This window comes from Lampetra planeri, chromosome 66 (genome assembly GCF_965212315.1).
Source record: "Lampetra planeri chromosome 66, kcLamPlan1.2.h2, whole genome shotgun sequence".
Classification (NCBI taxonomy): Eukaryota; Metazoa; Chordata; class Hyperoartia; order Petromyzontiformes; family Petromyzontidae; genus Lampetra; species Lampetra planeri.
The window spans coordinates 400,411-422,750 of record NC_136172.1 but is presented as its reverse complement, the minus strand read 5'-3'; the positions used below and the strand labels follow the sequence as shown (position 1 = coordinate 422,750).

The window sequence follows — 22,340 nt, the reverse complement described above, 5'->3', positions numbered from 1 at the left end:
CACCAGAGACAGCCTTCTTTATGGCCTAGTTTCACCAGTGTCAGATCAGAGAGCGCCAAAAGGTGAACAGTATGAAGACAATGCACGTATCACAGCATTTTGTAGCTCAGGGTGAACAGCTATATCGCGGGACCTCCGTTCCAGCATTAATACTTTAATACTGGCGAAAATATCACGTGAAATGCATCTGATTCTTTTCACAGCGGTATCCAGCGGAACGTGCGAACTAAGCACTCGTTCAAGCTTGATCCCTCCCCTCCCCCCTCCCACAGTCCCACCCTCGAGTTTTTGGGAGAAGCAAAGGGGAGAGGAGTCACGTGGGAGGGGACGGCGGCAGCAGTGGCCGCCATTTTCCTGCTTGCAGCAAATTACAAAATGGAGGACGGCCCCAGGCCGAACGTCTCCGCACCCCTCCTCGTCGCCGCTGCGACGGACCTCATCCACATCCAGACGGTGTTCCGCGAGCCGCCCACCGTCAGGCGCTTCGTGTTCGCCTTCCTCCTCCTCGTCTATGCCCTCACTCTGGCGGCCAATTCGCTGCTGTGCCTCGCCATCGCCCGCGACCGTCGTCTGCACAAGCCCATGCACCTGCTCGTCGCTGCGCTGGCCCTCACCGACCTGGTGGAGAACACCAACGCGCTGCCACGCACGATGTACGACCTCGTCGGTGACTCCCCCTACATCTCGGTGCCCTGCTGCATTGCCAAGATGTTCACCTACCACGTGTCCTTCCGCGTACATGGCTACATCCTGGCGGCCATGGCTGCCGACCGCTACCTGGCGGTGTGCCGACCGCTCGCCTACCGCAGCGCGGCCTCCAACGCCATCGCCCTCAAGGCCCTGGCCTTCGCCGTCGCGCTCGCCGCTGCCCAGGGCCTCGGCTACGTCGCCATCGCGGTTAATTTCGACCTGTGCAAGCCGCGCTCGTTGCTGACATCCACGTGCGACTTCCTGGCCCTGAGAGTGCTGTCCTGCAACCACGTCGCCCTCGGGCAGGCGTACACCTTCGCCATGTCGGTTGTGGGCATAGCGCTGCCTCTGTGCGCCATCGCGGCTTTCTACACGCTCGTCCTGCACGAGTGCCGCAAGCCGTCCCTCCGCCGTGGCCGGAACAAGGCCCTGCGCACATGCGGCACCCACCTCCTGGTGGCGGCCGTTTACTTCAGTGCCATCCTCGCGACGTTCGCCAGCGGCGCGGGGGGCGGCACCCCCTCGTCCGCGGCATCGCCGGAGCTGAGCGTGTCGCTCCAGAGCCTGCAGTTCGTCCTGCCGCCGGTGCTCAACCCCATTGTCTACGGCCTGCGGACGGCCGAGGTGAAGGAGAGCCTTGTCAGGTTCTTGCGGAGCCGGGTTTGGTCTGGGAAGCCTATCTCCCCTCTCCAGGAAGACACGAGAATCGGGTAGCTCTCTCAACTCCCTGCAGGATGCGCCGTACCACGTACACACAGATGCACAAATAACACTCGACCTCCTCGGTGGTGCTGGACAATAACGCTGTGGTTGATGTGAGCAATGCCATATGAGGAATGGCCAATTCCAATTGGCTTTTCCCCTCATGGCGCTTGTAGCCACCACAGCGGCCAATGGTATCTCTGGACGGGTGCGATGGGCTGGTAACACCTCCACCTTCAATTCAAATACCACAAAAACACGTGTAAAAAATCTAACTAAGCTTGTCCCGGAGACCGCGGGGGGACAGGCGTCTATGACGTTACCTGGCCATACCCCATTTGGCTGAGTCAGGAGACTTATCTTCTACCCTCGGGGTTGCTCTAGAAATGTCAAACAAATCACTGCAAGTGGCCATGTTGAATGTTCAAACGCTCACTGCGCAGAAGAGCTACCACTCCTCTGTTGGTAACTGGACCGGTACCACCTGGATCTCTGCAGCATTCAGGAGGTACGGTGGATTGGCTGTGGGTCCAGTCACCATGAGGGGTGTACAGTCCACTACTTGGGCAGGAGACTGCCAAACAACAGATAGTGGTTCTTCTTCTGAACAAAAACATGAAGGGGGCGTGGAGGTCATGTTTGGGAAGTTGTAAGCCCCAGGCAACTGTGAGCTCGCCATCCTATCAACAGGAGGTGAGGGATGGTGGTGGTTGCTTATGTCCCTACAGAAGGAGGAATGCAGGCAAGGCCGATGTGTCAGATGCCTTCTATGGCATTCATTGGTTTGTTCAGTAAAGTCACGTAGGTATAAAATAAATCGCGACGTTTCGATCACAACACAAGCGGTCGTCCTCAGACAGAAACAAATATAATCCAGCAGTGGAACTGCTGAACAAGCGAGAGAGCAGTTACAACAAGGACATGTAATAAGGGAAGGTGGCGTTTGTGTGCAGACTGTGCTATATGACATCATAATAACAGTGTTTAAGAAGGGAGACTGCACAGACTGTAAACAACTACAGGGAAATCTCTCTTTTCAGTGTGCCGGGAAATGTTCTGGCAAGGATTATTCAACATTGCTTAGCCAGACACGCTGAGGAGAGGCTTGCGGAGACCCAATGGTTTCACCCCAGGGCGGTCCTGCACAGACGCCATATTTTCTCTCAGTTTGCTATAGCAGAGGTGTAGGGAATTCCAAAAGGACCTACATCTCTGCTTTATTGACCTGGCCAAGGATTATGATACCATACAAAGGCCTGGGCTCTAGATTTTTTTTTCCATCCTGTCGGAGTTCCTGACTCTCTGCTAACAATATTTAAGGACCTTCATGATTGTGGGCAGGCCCGGGTAAAGATGCGTGGCCAGGAATTGGAGCCATTCCCTGTTCACCTTGGGGTTCGACATGGATGTCCTCTGGCTCCCACATTATTTAAAAAAGCTTGACCACGTAGTTAGAGAAGCCTCCATCCCTGTACTGGAGGAATCTCCATCTAGTACAGATACAATAGGAGTCTGATCGATGCCCGGGTGCGGTCAACCATGTTACGTATGCCGATGATCTGGCGATTGCTGCTCACTCAGCGGAAGAGTTGGAGGCACTGCTGCTAAACCTAGAGCATGCCACGAAGAGGTCGGGTATTATCATCAGCCCCTCTAAAACTAAGCACCTGCCTGGGTATTGTGTGCCATAAAACACTCCACCCCCTCAGCTTCCCATTGGTTGTGGAGAGAGTGGAGAGTTTTCCATACCTGGGCAGTGTGCTTAAGACAGGCTCTGGTTTGAAAGCAGAATTCTCTCTCCAAATCAGTCTAGTGGCATTATATTTTCATCGACTGGAATACGCTGTGCGGAAGCTACCTGGTCTGCCACTCCACTCAAAGCTTCGGGTCTTCTCGGCAATGATCATCCCCTCCCTTCTGTACGCTTGCGAAACGTGGACCCCCCCTAACAGAACATCTTCAGCAGTAAGAAACATTCAGGCTGACCTGCCTAAAATCCTTCCTGGGTTTATCCAGGCTGGCTAATAAATCCTTGAAATATTTGGACAAAGTCACTTCGGTGAGCTCCTCCGGCAGGCAAGGCTGCGTTGGCTGGGTCATGTAGCCAGCATGCCCAGCCACCGCATGCCGAAACAGCTTTTGTTCAGCCGGATAGAGGGGGCTAAACGGGCGCAGCTACATCGCAGTGGTAGCGCGCCTCCACTTTTGCCGGGGGCACATCGTCAGATTTGTTTAGAAAAGTAAATCATTGACAACACAAATTAAGCATGGGGCATGGAAGTTACAATTTATTTATTTCTGTTAAAGTCACGTAGATAGAAAAAAATAATGATAACAATAAAATAATACATATAAAAATTAAAAAAGTGAATAAAAAAAGATAAAATAATTTAATATTTTTTTTATTATTTTCATTTTTTATTCACTCTATTTTCATTTTTATTATTTCATTGTAATAATGTTTTTCTATCTCGCACGCCTCCGCTTCTGCCGGGGGCACATCGTGCCCTCGTCCATGTGCGACTTTTCGGCCGTGCGCCGGCTCATGTGCGGCGAGGCGAGCTACGAGACGCCAGTCGTCTACGCCAACATCCTCCTGGGCACCGCGCTGCCACTGGGCGCCGTCACGGTCTCTTACGCGCTCATCCTGCGTGAGTGCCGCGGGCCGCAACTCCGCGGGCGCCGGAGGGCGCTGAGCACGTGCGTCACGAACCTGCTCCTCGTGACTCTAGATTTGAAGCTTTCGTGACTGCAAGGATTCATATTCTTAGATTGTTTTCTCTCAGTTCAACCAGTCTACACAACAAAGGCTAATTCCTAGCAGCGTGCTTCAGCTGCACCGAACCTCACAATAATAATATCAAGGGCCTACCTTGGCTCCTCCCACCCTCAACCAGTATATATACAAAGACGGTTTCTTGAATTTCTCTCACTTGATACAGCTATCGTGCTGTGACGGTTCCACCTGAAGACGGAAGCTTGTGTTGCCTCCGAAACGTCGTGATTTTTAATTTACTTTTAATAATTTTTATTTTAAATTGTTTACCTACTGCTCCTCGTGCTCAACTTGCGAGTGATTTGAGAGTCGGTGAATTCTGGAGAAACGATGAATATAATAATAGTGTTTAGAATAGTGGTTCTTAACCTGGGGTCGTGTAGTGTATAGCATTGTCTCGTGTAGTATATGGCATAGTGTGAATAGTAGTGTAGTGTATAGTGTAAGAGAGAGTAGTGGGTAGTGTATAGTCGTGTAAAGTGTTGTATATGGAAAAGTGTGTATAGTAGTTTAGTGTATAGTCGTGTATAGTGTAGTGTATATTCGTGCAAAGTGTAGTGCATAGCAGTGTACAGTGTAGTGTGTAGTGTATAGTGTAGTGTAAAGTAGTGTATAGTTTAGGAGTTTTTAACCTCGGATGGCGGGTCCATGCAAGACATTGTCAGATTTTTTTAGAAAAGTAAACACAAATTAAGCATGGGGCACGTAAGTTACAATTTATTTTGTTTAATACTCTATTTTTATTTTTGTAAAAGTCACGTAGATAGAAAAAAATAATGATAACAATAAAATACAAATAAAAATGAAAAAAGTGAATAAAAAAAGATACAATTATTTTATATTTCCATTTTTTATTCACTTTTTTATTTTATTGTTATAATGTTTTTCAATCTACGTGACTTTACCGAAAGAACCATAGAATATTAATTCCTGCTGTCAAGAAAGCTTTAAGTCTAAATGTATTTTGTTTCATCAATGTCCGTGTTTATTGACATAATACTTTTTTGCGTTACTAATGCGAACCAAAGGGCAAGTGAAGCGTAAGAACCACTGGGTTAGAAAGTTCTTACCTTGATTCTTAGTAATTCCTCGCTTGTTTGGAGCAAATGTAGCAAATGGTCGTTCCGCTACGTTGCCTTGTGACGTCATCACCACAGCACTCACCTCTCCTGTTGTCAGCCATTTTAAAGAATTAAATGAATACAAAAAGATGTGCTTACGTATGTTGAACTTCTTTCGCACCGTACGTAGCCAACCGTGCTATGTGTATACGTGTGCATAGTGGTTCTTAACCAAGGTGGGCTCGTGACACATTGCACTACCACTACATTCTCACACACTGCATTGAGTAAGTGGCTGAGTGAGTGGCTGGCTGAGGTGAGGTGAGTGGCTGGTTGAGAAAGTGAGTGAGTGGCTGAGTGTGAGTGGCTGGGTGAGTGAGTGAGTGGCTGGGTGAGTGAGTGAGTGAGTGGCTGGCTGGCTGAGTGAATGAGTGGCTGAATGAGTGAGTGGCTGGCTGCGTGAGTGACTGGTTGAGAGAGTGAGTAAGTGAGTGGCTGGCTGAGTGAGTGGCTGGCTGGCTGAGTGAGTGAGTGAGTCGGTGAGTGAGTGGCTGACTGAGTGAGTGGCTGACGTGAGTGAGTGAGTGGCTGACTGAGTGAGTGGCTGGCTGAGTGAATGAGTGGCTGGCTGGTTGGGTGAGTGCAGTGGCCTGGCTCACCAAAATTCATACGAAATAAAAAAAAACAAAGCAAAGAAAATCCGACTTCATTGCAGCCACAAAGCGTCACTGGTTCACGTATCTCGCTCTCCCCTCTCCCCCTCTCTACATTGTCTCGGTCGTTCCCTGGCTATTCCTGAGCACCGGCCATTTCGGACAGAGCAGGAGACACGTGACACCCTCTTGCATCCCTGTTCACCCACCATCTCCCCCTGGAGCCCCCACCACCCTCCCCACTAATTGCTAATTTGCTCCTTGCACAACGAGGCGTTCCCCTCGGCACAACCACAACAACAACCACCACCACTACCACACTCCACAACAACCACCACCACACCCCACAACAACGACGACGACGACGACAACTCCCACGCAACCACCAACCCTGAGGTCTTCCCTTGAGATGTTGTGCTCGGACGGGAGGGATGGGGTGGAGGAGGGAGGTGGGGGGAGATGGGGGGGTGGGGGCTTTGGTGGTGGGGGGAGGTGGGGGAGTAGATTGGTGAGGGGGGGTAGATGGGGGTGGGGTGGTTTGGTGGTTGTGGGGGGAGTGGATTGGTGGGGTGGGGGGGGTAGATGGGGGGGAGGTGAGGGAATGGGTTGGTGGGGGGGGGTAGATTAATGTGGGTGGGGGGGTGGTGGTGGGTGGAGGTGGGGGAGTGGATTGGTGGGGGGAGGGAGAGGCGGGGACCCCACCACACATAAAAGACGGCACGCACCGAGTCGCCTGTTGAGAAGAAGGATTTCAACAACAAGTGACGAGATCGTTGTCCATCATCATCAGCATCATTATTTGTCATCATCGGTAGGATTGTTGTTTTAATTGACGTGATAGAAACCCCGACGTTGCTTTGTTATTTTGCTGAGCTGAGATTCTTGCAATTGAGGGGCGACAAACGGGTGAGTTCTAGAGAACATCGCCATCGCCACGACCATCATCATCATCATCATGTCTGGCAGCATCGTGATCATGATCAGAATCACCATCATCACCAGCGTGATGATAACCATCAGTATCAACATCATCATCATCATCACCATCATGACCGGCAACATCATCATCATCATCACCATCATGACCGGCAACATCATCATCATCACCATCATCACCATCATCACCATCATCATCATTACGGCAGCATCATGATCAGCATTAACATTATCACCAAAGGGAGCATCATCATCATCATCAGCTGCAGCGGCAGAATAATGATAGTTTTACCCATAAGGATCTTAGGATTCGGGGAATTGTGCTGGATGAGGTTTATGTGATGTGATATAGCCATGACTACCACCCATTCTGGAGGCAGCTGCACCACACCTGTTCTAAAGAGTGAGTGTGAGTGGTGTTTGTACGATCTCCCCCTGTTCTACAGAATGAATGAGTGGCGTTTGTATGATCTCCCACTGTCCTACAGAGTGAGTAGATTTTTTATGACCCCCCTGATCTACAGAGTGAGAGTGAGTAAAATTTGTATGATCTCTCCCTGTCCAATAGAGTGAAAGTGAGTGGAGTTTGTATGATCTCCCCTAGTTCTACAGAGCGAGCGTGAGTAGAGTTTGCATAATCTCCCCATGTTCTACAGAGCGAGAGTGAGTGAATGGAGTTCGTATGTTCTCCCACTGTTCTAAAAAGTGAGAGTGAGTGGACTTTGTATGATCTCCCCATCCTTTACAGAGTGAGAGTGAGTGGGGTTTGTATGATCTCCCCCTGTTCTACAGCGAGAGTCAATGGAGTTTGTATGATCTCCCCCTGTTCTACAGAGGGAGCGTGACAGCACCTGCCGGCACGGCACACAAGAGGGTGGGTGGCCAACACCACGCCCGGCCGCCTTTGTCTCCCTAGTGACGGTGTTTACACACCGCACCAGTTACTCATTTGATGTTGAGTCGACCTAGGGAAGGCCCAGGAAAGATTCAGATAATCGTCACTTGTGTTGGCCGTGAGCGGGAATCGAACTGGGGTGGCCAGGTTCGTAGCGCCGCATAGCTCTCACCGCTACACTAACGCTCCGCGCGCACACACACACGCACAGATCCGCACACACACATAGTCACTCACAGATCCACACACATACTGATCCACACACACACTCACACAGTCACTCACAGATCCACACACACAGATCCACACAGTCACTCAGAGATACACACACATTGAGATCCACACACACACTCACACAGTCACTCACTGATCCACACACACACCGATCCAAACACACACACAGTCACTCACAGATCCACACACATACTGATCCACACACACACTCACACAGTCACTCACAGATACACACACACTCACGCAGTCACTCACAGATCCACACAAACACTCACACATTCACTCACAGATCCACACACACACAGATCCACACACACACTCACACAGTCACTCACAGATCCACACACACACTCACGCAGTCACTCACAGATCCACACACACACAGATCCAAACACACACTCACACAGTCACTCACAGATCCACACACACAGATCCACACAAACACTCACACAGTCACTCACAGATCCACACACACAGATCCACACAGTCACTCAGAGATACACACACATTGAGATCCACACACACACTCACGCAGTCACTCACAGATACACACACATACAGATCCACACACACACTCACACAGTCACTCACAGATCCACACACACACAGATCCACACACACACTCACACAGTCACTCACAGATCCACACACACACAGATCGACATGCATACTCACACAGTCACTCACAGATCCACACACACACACAGTCACTCACAGATCCACACTCACACAGATCACACACATACAACAACATCTGCCATTAGACACTAAATGGCGGTGACGTCACCACGACGCTTGTGCCAGGCCATGTGCACCTTGAGGCCACGTGAAGTGTCGAACTCCCGCTGGCAGGAGGTCACGGGGCAGACCCAGGTGCCACGGGTCGACTGACTGAGATGACCGAGATGACTGGCTGATGCACAACCTGTGGCCCCTACTGTGCCAACTTGCTTGAGCTTTAGCCACCCGGCGCTACGCTCGTTGTTGTGAGCGTCCATCCTCTGCCCTATATTGTTGTTGGTGGGCGACTGCCTCCAACTGCCCAGTAGCGTCCTTCACGAGCCTCCTCCACAGAGGCCGATCTTAACACCGCCGGTACCAGTCATCGGCAAGTCCACTCAGCTCCACTTCCTCCTGTACCACGTTATTCCATCTCTTCTCTAGCTTGTGCCGCGCCCGTTTCGTCCCCTCGATCCGGCCGAACAAAAGCTCTTTGGGCATGCGGTGATTGGGCATGTGGGCTTCATGTCCCAGCCAACGCAGCCTTGCCTGCCGGAGGTGTGCACCGATGGGACTTTGTCCAGATCTTTCGAGGATTTGTGAGCTCCTCACACATTCCAGCCTGGTCAAACCCAGAATTGATCGTAGGCAGGCCAGCCTAAATGTTTCTAACCGGCGAAGATGTTCCATTAGGGGGGTCCACGTTTCGCAAGCGTAGAGAAGGGAGGGAATAACCGTGGCCGAGAAGACCTGAAGCTTCGTGCGGAGTAACAAACCAGGTAGCTTCCACACAGCGTTACGCAACCGACGAAAAGATAATGCCGCTCGACTGATTCCGAGTGAGACGTCTGCTGTTAAACTGGAGCCAGTCATGAGCACACTGCCCAGGTATGAAAAACTCTCCACTCTCTCCACTACTGCCCCATCACCGATTGGCAGTTGTGGGGGTGAAGTGCCCGATAGTACAAAATACCCAGGCAGGTGCTTCGTTTTTGGTGGGGCTGATGGTAAGGCCCCACCTCTTTGTGGCACACTCCAGTTTCAGCAGCAGCACCTCCAATTCCTCTCTGAGTGAGCTGCAATTACCAGGTCATCAGCATACATATCGTGGTTGACCAATAGGGAGCCATCCCTTGACCGCACCCGGGCATCGATCAGCCTTCCATTGTATCTGTACCAAATAGAAATTCCTCCGGTACAGCTACTGAAGGCTTCACGAACTACTTGGTCGAAATAGATGTTAAATAATGTTGGAGCCAGAGGACATCGCTGTCACACCCAAGGTGAACAGGTAATGCCTCTGACTCCCGGCCACGTAGTTTTACCCGGGCCTGCTCACGATCATGAAGGTCTTTAATGAGCGTGAGCACGGAGTCAGGGACTCCGAAAGCACGAAAAACAACCCAGAGCCCAGGCCTACTGGTGGTATCATAGGCCTTGACCAGGTCAATGAAGCAGAGATGTAGGTCTTGTTGGAATTCCCTACACCTCTGCTGTAGCAGACGGACAGAAAATATGGCATCTGTGCAGGACCGCCCTTTCCTGAAACCGCATTGGGGCTCCGCAAGCCTCGCCTCAGCGTGCCTAGCAAGGCGATGTTGAATAATCCTTGCCAGGACCTTTCCTAGCACACTGAGGAGTGAGATTCCCCTGTAGTTGTTACAGTCTATGCGGTCCCCCTTCTTAAAGTGGGAGACCACCAGGGTATCCTTCCAATGCTGCAGAACCCGTCCAGTGGCCCAGACTGTTGTTATGATGTCAGTAAGGCAGTCTGTGCGCAAACGCCACCCTCCCTCAGCATTTTGCTCGGGAGATCATCTTATCCCGGTGCCTTTCCTGGTCTCAGACTCTGGATCGCCTTCAGTACTTCCTCAACAGATGGCATCTCAGCCAGTCACTCACAGGGGGTGACTTCCTCCTCCAATATTTGAGGCACCGCAGCCTCAGCAGGGTCATCCCCCCTTTGTCCCATGATGTTTTCCAGGCTGAGGGGTTCCCCCTCCCCCAGGACCTCACAAAAATGATCAGCAAATCTGCAAACCTGTTCCTGGGGGTCAGATATTGGATCACCGCTTTTCCCCTAATGATGGTAATAGGTGTGGCGCTGCAGGTTACACACACACACATACAGATCCACACACGCACACACAGTCACTCACAGATCCACACTCACATAGATCCACCCACCCACACTCACACAGTCACTCACGGGAGAGCACGCGAGGTTCCGAATCTCACAAACAGCATCTCAATTCCACGTCCGCGCTCGGCGTACAACACCGACGCTGTTGCTTTTGTTTTAACCGCCCGTCTCTTCGTCACAGGCATAGACGTGTGCGCACATCCTCGTCACGGTGGCTTAACGATCGACGTTGCATTTTTAAATGACTGCAACATCGCGTACTCACACTTTTCGTAATGTGTTTGGGGTGATTGCGTTTTGAGCCTTTCATGTACTTTGAAACGCCCGTCGTGGGTTCGTGTAGATGTCCATAATACCTGATGATGATTGCTTGTGTTGCAATCGAAACGTCGTATTCTATTATTTAATTAAATTTATTATTTTATCTTTAGACGTGACTTAACCGAAAGAAACAAATAATAATTCCTGCAGTCACGAAAGTTCTAAAATTAAGATCATAATAGAGGTCTTTTTTGGGAGGTTAGATCGCCATGTAAATGTATAAGCGCTGTGTCGTTTAAACCCGCCACCACCCGGCACAGCAAAAGAGTAAGGGTTTTCACGTAAACAGAACGTGCCAATTCGTCACTAAAACAGCACGAGTGTATAGTGTAGTGTAACATAGTGTAGTGTATAGTAGTGTAGTGTATAATAGTGTATAGTGTAGTGTATAGTGTAGTGTATATTGTAGTGTATAGTAGTGTAGTGTATAGTAGTGTAGTGTATAGTGTCGTGTATAGTAGTGTAGTGTATAGTCTGGTTTAAAATAGTGTAGTGTATATTGTAGTGTATAGTGTAGTGTATAGTAGTGTAGTGTATAGTGTAGTGTATAGTATTTTAGTGTATAGTAGTGTAGTGTATAGTAGTGTAGTGTATAGTAGTGTAGTGTATAGTGTAGTGTATAGTAGTGTATAGTGTAGTGTATAGTGTAGTGTATAGTGTAGGATACTAGTACAGCACACCGGTGTGTTGGAGAGCCAAGCCACAACATTTACAATCTGAGAAACGACGTTTCGCCAGTAATCACAACCAGCTTCATCAGGCGACAGCCAGATTTGTAGAGAAGTCCACCTCTTTCGTTCCTAACATAGATGCGTAGGTGTGATGACCACGCTTTTGCTCAAGTTAATGCAGACTTGATTCCTTGCAAAAGGTATATCTTCTTTGCGTTCTGACCATCCGAACACCTTCTGTTGTATTGCCAGAAAGGGTAAAACCTATTCTTATTTTTCATGCTTTGATGCTGACGTAAAGGTCCCAGAGATATCGGGAACAGGTGTGAATAACAACGCGACGACGTATGTTTGCGAAACGACGTTAAAACGGGGAGACGTACATAATCACAAATCTGTATTGACACTGCAGGAGAAATCCGATGAGCAATGAAGCTCTTTATTCACAGATAACCAGTAGGGGCATTACGGTGGTAAGAACATTACAACAACAAACATTCCAAAAACACGATAGGAGTTCAAAGTACAAGAGAGGTAAACACAATCACCCAAACACAAACAAATACAACCACTAAACCATCCCCTATCCTACCGGGCAAAGCCCCACTGAGGTATCAACGTATTGTTCAAAAGCGACCCGGCAACAAACATTGAGAGCTCAACACAGTGACCACCATCATTTGGACATTTAGAGCAGTGAAATAATCAAATTAGTCTAAACGCGTGGTTATAATTGCGGAGAAAACCAATCCACGCGACCACGGGGAGAATATGCAAACTCCAAATGTACAGCAGGCATCAGGATCGGGATCGAGCCCCTTGCCTACTGCATATGAGGCGAGGTAGATGACATCTCAAAACGGAGAGAGACACGCAGACTCCAAATATAAATCAGGCATCGTCAGGTTCAGGATAGACACCCACAACCTCCCGCATACCGGGCGATGTGATTAACATCTCCTTTCCACCGTGGCGCCTTTAAATAAGTAAAAATTGCTTCATCGGGGGTATCACTTTTTTTCATTTACTTGTGGAGATGCAGTGACATGTTTAATAACACTGGTCAACACGCTTTTTCTGGCATAAGGTATCCTAACTGTGTTAAGGTAATTTTGGGGTGCTGATTCCAAATCTGGCATCAGTTTTTGTCTATCACATCAGGTTTTTGAGATATCAAATATTGCATTTGCAATAAAAACTGCAGAAGAAAAATATTAAAGAACTGTGGATATCCACATAAAATGATATTATAAACACACTATCCTAAAAATACAGCACCATATTTTAACACTAAAGCAGTCACTGACTCGCAACAACTTGCAATCATAAGTGACAGAGTTAATTTTGGGTAAAGTCAATGAAAATGGGGTATGCCGATAGCATAAAATGAGACGTGATAGAGCAAATCTGAGATCAGATTTGGAATCAGCACCCTGAAATTAGTCTAAAACAGCTGCAAAAGTCCAGGCCAGAAAAACTTTTTTTTTTGTTGACCATTGTCATTCACGATGTAACTCGATGGTTAAATTTTTTTTTTTTTAACCAGTGTAATAGGCGTCTTCATTTCGTCAAGCACGAGGCACACGGACCTTCAAAGATTCCCTTCACTCCAAGCGTCCCGAGCACCTTGCCTTGCCCTCGCCTTGCGTATCCCTCAAGCCCCCTTTTCTCGAAGGTTCCCTTGACCCTCCACTTTCCCCTCCAGCCAATCACCTTCCCACTTTCTCTAACGGATCCCGACCGCTTAGCCCTGTCAGTCATCCCTCCGTTTCCCGTCCTTTCCATTTTCTATTTCTACCTCCAATCCCCTTCACATTTTTCCAGCATGCCTCCAACCCCAGTCCTCATTTCAGGCCCCGTTCAGTAACAAATCAGAGCGGGCTTTGTTTCTACTTCCTGATGGCCCGTGTCACGTGGTGTCCACCACGTCAAGTAAGTATCGTTGATAGTGATACAATCTGGACACGTATTCTCATGTCAGTCACATTTTAGCTTTATTTGTTACCCACTCTTCTCCGAACTCCTGGAACACATTCCTACGCATCCCATGTTACACGCATTGCGTTTATTTTACATTATTATTGCCGCCATAAATGTCCAAATGATGGTCTACTTTGTTGAGCGGTTTAAAGGAGATGTTAACTACCTCGCCCGGTATGCAGGAGGTCGTTGGTGTTAATCCTGACACTGATGATGCCTGCTGTATACTTGGAGTCTGCGTGTCTCTCTCTCTCCGTTTTGAGATGTGATCTACCTTGTCTGGTATGCAGTAGGTCGGGGGTTCGATCACGATCCTGATGCCTGATCTATATTTGGAGTTTGCATGTCCTAGCTGTGGTCACGTGGATTTATTTTCTCCACAATTATAACCGTGCGTTTAGACGATTTTGATAATTTTACTGCTGTAACTGTCCAAATGATTGGCCACTTTGTTGAGCGGCTTTCAATTGCTTTTCAAAAATAGGTTGATACCTCAATGAGCTTTGCCCGATAGGATGAGGGATGCTTTGGTGTTGCTCATGCATGTCTGGGTTATATGTTTACCTTCATTGTATTTTGAACTCCTATCATATTTTTGTATTGTATTTGTTGGAACATTCTTACCCCGTACCCATACTGAACATTTGTGAAAAATAGCTTTATAGCTCATCAGATTCCTCCAAATATTCTGATTCTGACCTCTGGCAAACGATGTTTTCTGACAACGAATTGACGTCAAGGAAACCGCATGTGCTTGAATATTAATAATAGCTTTTTATCCTTTCTGGCAATGACACGGGAGGTGTTAAGATGTTCAAACACCAAATAGATACCTTTTGTAAGGAATTAAGTCTGCATTAAGCACACGTACTTGCGGTGAACATGTAAACAAACATGCTCTGATAATACATGGGCATTGTCTTTGACTCAGAGTGGCCTTACACCAGAGACAGCCTTCTTTATGGCCTAGTTTCACCAGTGTCAGATCAGAGAGCGCCAAAGGTGAACAGTATGAAGACAATGCACGTATCAAAGCATTTAACGCTCAGGATTCATACTTTGATACTGGCAAAAAGATCCCATGAAATACATCTGCTTCTTTCACAGCGGTATCCAGCGGAACGCGCGTCGCCGTTCAACGAACGAACTGAGCATTCGCTCAAACTTATTCCCTCCCCTCCACCCCCCCACAGTCCCACCCTCGAGTTTTTGGGAGGACCAAAGGAGAGAGGAGTCACGTGGGAGGGGACGGCGGCAGCAGTGGCCGCCATTTTCCCGCTCGCAGCAAATTACAAAATGGAGGACGGCCCCGGGCCCAACGTCTCCGCACCCCTCCTCGTCGCTGCTGCGACGGACCTCATCCGCATCGAAACGGTGTTCCGCGAGCCGCCCACCGTCAGGCACTTCGTGTTTGCCTTCCTCCTCCTCGTCTACGCCCTCACGCTGGTGGCCAATTTGCTGCTGTTCCTCGCCATCGCCCGCGACCGTCGTTTGCACAAGCCCATGCACCTGCTCGTTGCCGCGCTGGCCCTCACCGACCTGGTGGAGAACACCAACGCGCTGCCGCGCACGATGTACGACCTCGTCGGCGATGCCCCCTATATCTCCGTGCCCTGGTGTATTGCCAAGATGTTCACCTACCATTTGTCCTTCCGCGTGCATGGCTACATCCTGGCGGCCATGGCTGTCGACCGCTACCTGGCGGTGTGCCGACCGCTCGCCTACCGCGGCGCGGCATCAAACGCCATCGCCCTCAAGGCCCTGGCCTTCGCCGTTGCGCTCGCCGCCGCCCAGAGCCTCGGCAACGTCGCCATCGCGGTCAATCTCGACCTGTGCAAGCCGCACTTGTTGATCACATCCACCTGCGACTTCCTGGCCCTCAGAGTGCTGTCCTGCAACCATGTCGCCCTCGGGCAGGCATACACCTCCGCAATGTCGGTTGTGGGCATAGCGCTGCCTCTGGGCGCCATCGCGGTTTTCTACGCACTTGTCCTGCACGAGTGCCGCAAGCCGGCCCTCCGCCGCGGACGGAACAAGGCCCTGCGCACATGCGGCACCCACCTCCTGGTGGCGGCCATTTACTTCGGCGCCATCCTCGCGACGGTCGCCAGCGGTGGCACCCCCTCATCCGCGGCGTGGCCTGAGCTGAGCGTGTCGCTCCAGAGCCTGCAGTTCGTCCTGCCGCCGGTGCTCAACCCCATTGTCTACGGCCTGCGGACGGCCGAGGTGAAGGAGAGCCTTGTCAGGTTCTTGCGGAGCCGGGTTTGGCCTGGGAAGCCTCTCCCCCCTCTGCAGGAAGATACGAGAATCGGGTAGCTCTCTCAACTCCCTGCAGGATGCACCGTACCACGTACACACAGACGGAAAAATAACACTCGACCTCCTCGATGTTTAAGAAGGGAGACTGCACAGACTGTAACAACTACAGGGCAATCTCTCTTTTTAGTGTGCCAGGAAAGGTTCTGGCAAAGATTATTCAACATTGCTTAGCCAGGCACGCTGAGGAGAGGCTTGTGGAGACCCAATGGTTTCACCCCAGGGCGGTCCTGCACAGACGCCATATTTTCTGTCAGTTTGTTACAGCAGAGGTGTAGGGAATTCAAAAAGGACCTACGTCTCTACTTTATTGACCTGGCCAAGGCCTGTGATACTATCAAAAGGCATGGGCTTTAGGTTTTTCTCCATGCTTTCGGATTTCCTGACTCTCTGCTAACAATATTTAAGGACCTTCATGATGGTGGGCATTCCCAGTTAAAGATGCGTCGCCAGGAGTTGGAACCATTCCCTGTTCAACTTCGGGTGCGACATGGATGTCCTCTGGCTCCCACATTATTTAACATATTTTTTGACCACGTAGTTCGAGAAGCCTTCCATCCCTGTACTGGAGGAATCTCCATCTGGTACAGATACAATAGGAGTCTGATCGATGCCCGCGTGTGGTCATGCGATGGCTCCCTATTGGTCAACCATGTTATGTATGCCGATGATGTGGTGATTTCTGCTCACTCAGAGGAAGAGTTGGAGGCGCTGGTGCTAGACCTCGAGCATGCCACGAATAGGTGGGGTCTTATCATCAGCCCCCCCAAAACTAAGCACCTGCCTGGGTATTGTGTGTCATCAAGCACTCCACCCCATCAGCTTCCCATTGGTTGTGGAGAGAATGGAGAGTTTTCCATACCTGGGCAGTGCGCTTAAGACAGGGTCTGGTTTGAAAGCAGAATTCTCACTCCGAATCAGTCTAGTGGCATTATATTTTCATCGGCTGGATTACGCTGTGTGGAAGCTACCTGGTCTGTCACTCCACTCAAAGCTTCAGGTCTTCTCGGCAATGATCATCCCCTCCCGTCTCTACGCTTGCGAAACGTGGACCCCCCCTAATGGAACATCTTCGGCAGTAAAAAACATTCAGGCTGACCTGTCTACAATCCATCCTGGGTGTAACCAGGCTGGGTTGTGGGAGGAGCTCACAAATCCTTGAAAGATTTGGACAAAGTCACATCGGTGAGCTACTCCGGCAGGCAAGCCTGCGTTGGATGGGTCATGTAGCCCGCATTCCCAGCCACCGCATGCCTAAACAGCTTTTGTTCAGCCAGATAGAGGGGACTAAACGAGCACGGCACGGGCTAGAGAAGAAATGGAGTGATATGGTACCAGTAGACGTGGAGCTAAGTGGACTTGCCGATGACTGCTACCATTGGAATCAAGATTGGCCTTTGTGCAGAACGCTCCCGAAGGACGCAGCTACTGGGCAGCTGAAGGCAGTCGCCTTCCAGAAACAGCAAAGGTCAGAGGAGGGACGCTCAAAATAATGAGCGGAGCGCCGGGAGGCTAAAACACAGCAAGTTGGCACAGTAGGGGGAACAGGTGGTGCATCAGCAAGTAATCTAGGTCAGTCAACCCATGGCACCTGGGTCTGTCCCGTGGCCTCCTGCCAGTGGGCGTTCAACACTTCACGTAGCCTTAAAGTGCACATAGCGCCATGGTGATGCACAAGCGCCGTGGTGACGTCACCACCAGTTATTGGCGAATGGCGGTTGTTGTTGTCGTTGTGTAGGTGGTACTGTGTGGTAAGACCTCGCTAAATGCACGGCGATCACGCTGTGAATCGTTTTCGCTCCTCCTCCTCCTTCCTCGTCTATTCGGGAAGACTTTTCATATAGCGTAGAACGCGCCCCTCCTCCCCCCCCCCCTGTTATAACGCAAAATGCACCCCCGTTATAATACCGAACACACACCCCATTAAATTTCGATTTAAAGCTTTCGTGACTGCAGGGATTCATCTTATTGGTTCTTTCGGTAAAGTCACGTAGAAGGGAAGTAATAAAATAATAAAAATAAAACATAATAAAATAATTCTCACGACGTTTCGGCCACAACGCAAGCAGCCGTCCTCAGGTGAAGAATGAATGAAGCTTGATGGTGTTTCATTCTTCACCTGAGGACGGCTGCTTGCGTTGTGGCCGAAACGTCGTGAGAATTATTTTATTATGTTTTATTTTTATTATTTTATTACTTCCCTTCTACGTGACTTTACCGAAAGAACCAAGAAGACACATCCCATTGTGACGCGGAACACGCCCCTTTCCCCGCCCCCCCCCCCATTATAACACGATGTCAGAGCGTTCACGACGAAGCTACAGTACAGTACTTCCTTGAGCTGCCCGGCTCGGCGGAGCGACTCGACGGTTCGGTGGAAAACGACGGCTGCAGTAGCCCCCCTCCGTCGACCTGTCCCACCGTCGTAGTAGCTCCCTCGCCAAAACGGATCGCCGACACGACGTTATACGCGGGGCGGGTGGGGGGGGGGGCTCGATGTGCTGGAAGTGCGAACGTCGAAAGTGACCACGGCCCTTGGCAGAAGTCGCAAACGGGTTTTGATTCCTTACCCGTACCCGGCCGTACCAGGGTCGCAATCGGGTACCCGTACCCTACCCGATACCCGGCTACCTGTACCCGGGTAGGGTACGGATACGGGTACCCGATTGCGACCTCTGGGATGAAGCCATGTTGCAGGCGCGAGTGGGTTGATTCTAGGAACTTGAATTGTGAGAAGAGACAAGACGTTGGGAAAAGAGTGATAAACGGTAACTCACCGGTGACTCACGGCCTACCCGTACCCGTACCCGGCCGCACCAGGGTCGCAGACGGGTACCCGTGTAGCCGGGTATCGGGTAGGGTACGGGTATCGGGTACCCGGTTGCAACCTCTGAGAGAAACACACAAACAACCTGGTTTCATTTTGCCCACAATTTCAGTTGTATTGTTCATGCTTGTAAAGCACGATGTATTGCATTTTTTTTGCACGAATTTAGCAACAAAAATAAAGTTTGATCGATTGATTGAAAGTCCAAACATACAGCAGGCGTCAGTGTAGGCTTCGAACCCACGACCTCCTGTATACCAGGCGAGGTAGTTAACATCTTATAGCCAACGTATTCATGCATGTGAGAGAGACACACGCAAAATCTGAATATACAGCACGCGTCAGGGATGGGATAGAACCCACGACCTCCTGTGCACCAGGCGAGGTAGTCAACATTTCCTCGCCACCGTGATGATGATGAGAGAGAGAGAGAGACGAAATGTCCAAATATACAGCAGGCTTGGGATTGAACCCACGACTTCCTGTACACCAGGCGACGCAGTCAACATCTCCTAGCCACCGTGATGATGATGATGATGAGAGCGAGACACGCAAACTCCAACACGACCTCCTGTATACCAGGCGAGGTAGTCAACATGTCATAGCCAACGTGATGATGATGATGAGAGAGAGACACACGCAACATCTGAATATACAGCAGGCGTCAGGGTTGGGATCGAACCCACGACCTCCTGTGCACCAGGCGAGGTAGTCAACATCTCAGAGCCAACGTGATGATGATGAGAGAGAGAACAACAGGCAAAATCTGAATATACAGCACGCGTCAGGGTTGGGATTGAACCCACGACCTCCTGTGCACCAGGCGAGGTGGTCAACATCTCATAGCCAACGTATTCATGCTCATGAGAGAGGCGCACGCAAAATCTGAATAGCCAACGTGGAAACCGCGTGGCACTTCCAGCACGTACCCGGAGTGATTCGGAGCGTTTGTGTCAGGCGTCGCCCCTGACCCCCCCCCTCAGCCTCCACTGCCCCCCACCCCAGCAGCAAACATGGAGAGGTGGGGGAGGACTTCAACTTGGATGGCCGAAGTATCGGGGGGGTTTGTGGACCCCAAGCGGCAACTTTCCTCGCACCACCCCCCCCCCCAACCCACCTTCCTTTGCGGTGGCTACGAAGCGCACGTGGTTATTAATACACGAGGCCTGTGGGCAGGCAGCCGTCCCTGTCCCCATGGTGGCAGGGGCGGAAGATTGAGGGATCCCCGGGGGCAAGAGGGTTTGCAGGAAGTAGGGGTGCAGGAAGGGGTGGAGTGTATATATATACACATATGTATACGCATGTACATAATCCTTAGGGGATTCTCTGTATAGGACAGTCGGGAATTCTGTGGAGACGCGGGGAGGAGGAAGTGGAGGGGGTGGAGGTGGAGGGGGGGAGGAGGTGGAGGGAGGGGAGGGAGGAGGGGGAGAGGGAGGAGGGGGATGAGGTGGAGGAGGTGGAGGGAGGGGAGGGAGGAGGGGGAGAGGGAGGAGGGGGATGAGGTGGGGGATGAGGTGTGGGAGGAGGTGGAGGGGGTGGAGGAGGAGGTGCGGGGGAGGGAGGGGGAAGAGGTGGAGGCGGCCCAATGCAATAGAATAAAAAGCGAGAAATTCAAGAGAGGGAGCGGTAAGTAGCGGAGAGATCGTCCATCATCAGCATCATCATCATCAGCAGCGGCATCATTGGCAACATCAATAGCATCATCATCAGTAGAATCATCATCAGCAGGAGCATCATCAGCAGCATCAGCACCATCAGTAGCTTCATCATCATCAGCAGCAGCAGGATCATCATCATCAGTAGAATTATCATCAGCAGGAGCATCATCAGCAGCATCAGCACCATCAGGAGCATCATCATCAGCGGCAGCAGGATCATCATCATCAGCATCAGTAGAATCACCATCAGCAAGTTTTTCTTCACGACGCTACCATGACGGTAATGTACACGGCAGCGAGGTTATGTCTGCGTGTATACACACACACACATGCATATACGTACACACACATGTGGGGAGCGGTGGTGCAGCGATTAGCAAAATGCGCTACGAACCCGGCGAGCCGAGTTCAATTCCCGCTCACGACCACGAACACCGCGTGACGATTATCTAAATCAGCCCTGGGCCATCCCTCAAAATGAGCACCTGACGCGGTGTGTAATAAACATCGTTACTGGGGAGACAAAGGCGGTCGGGCGTGGTGCTGGCCACCCACCACCTCGTGTGCCGTGCCGGCTTTCATGGGTGCTCGCGAACAGCACTTGCCCCAAAAGTTTGTTAAGGCCACACGGGGGATCTTTGTCTTTGTTTTGATTGTGTGGAATGGGGGAGCGGTGAAGCAGTGGTTAGCGAACTCGTTCACTCACCAACTCACCTACTCACTCACTGCTGATGGAGCTCTTAACTCACTCACCCACCCACTCGTTCACTCACCTACTCACCCACTCACTCACCACTGGTGGGGCTTTAAACTCACTCACCCACCCACTCGTTCACTCACCTACTCACCCACTCACTCACCACTGGTGGGGCTTTAAACTCACTCACCCACCCACTCGTTCACTCACCTACTCACCCACTCACTCACCACTGGTGGAACCTTCAACTCACTCACCCACCCACTCGTTCACTTACCTACTCACCCACTCACTCACCACTGGTGAAGCTGTCAACTCACTCACCCACCCACTCGTTCACTCACCTACTCACCCACCCACTCACCACTGGTGGAACCTTCAACTCACTCACCCACCCACTCGTTCACTTACCTACTCACCCACTCACTCACCACTGGTGAAGCTGTCAACTCACTCACCCACCCACTCGGTCACTCACCTACTCACCCACTCACTCACCACTGGTGGAACCTTCAACTCACTCACCCACCCACTCGTTCACTTACCTACTCACCCACTCACTCACCACTGGTGAAGCTGTCAACTCACTCACCCACCCACTCGTTCACTCACCTACTCACCCACCCACTCACCGCTGGTGGAGCCTTCAACTCACTCACCCACCCACTCGTTCACTCACCTACTCACCCACTCACTCACTCACCACTGGTGGAGCCCTCAACTCACTCACCCACCCACTCGGTCACTCACCTACTCACCCACTGACTCACCACTGATGGAGCCCTAAAACACACTCACCCACCCACTCGTTCACTTACCTACTCACCCACTCACTCACCATTGGTGGAGCTCACAAATCACTCACCCACCCACTCGGTCACTCACCTACTCACCCACTCACTCACCAATGGTGGGGCTTTAAACTCACTCACCCACCCACTCGTTCACTCACCTACTCACCCACTCACTCACCACTGGTGAAGCTGTCAACTCACTCACCCACCCACTCGTTCACTCACCTACTCACCCACTCACTCACCACTGGTGGGGCTTTAAA

General features: G+C 50.7%; 2 protein-coding genes across 2 annotated transcripts; both read left to right on the top strand.

Moving 5' to 3' along the window:
- Positions 1-375: 375 nt before the first annotated feature.
- LOC144737239 (olfactory receptor 2M3-like) lies at positions 376-1,404 on the top strand. Its single transcript, XM_078619960.1, has one exon. The coding sequence runs from the start codon at positions 376-378 to the stop codon at positions 1,402-1,404; it is 1,029 nt and encodes a 342-aa protein (XP_078476086.1).
- Positions 1,405-3,850: 2,446 nt separating this feature from the next.
- LOC144737238 (olfactory receptor 5H19-like) lies at positions 3,851-16,098 on the top strand. Its single transcript, XM_078619959.1, has 3 exons — positions 3,851-4,043; positions 14,890-14,931; positions 15,134-16,098. Exons 1-3 carry the CDS (start codon positions 3,851-3,853, stop codon positions 16,096-16,098), a joined length of 1,200 nt encoding a protein of 399 aa, XP_078476085.1.
- Positions 16,099-22,340: the final 6,242 nt, after the last annotated feature.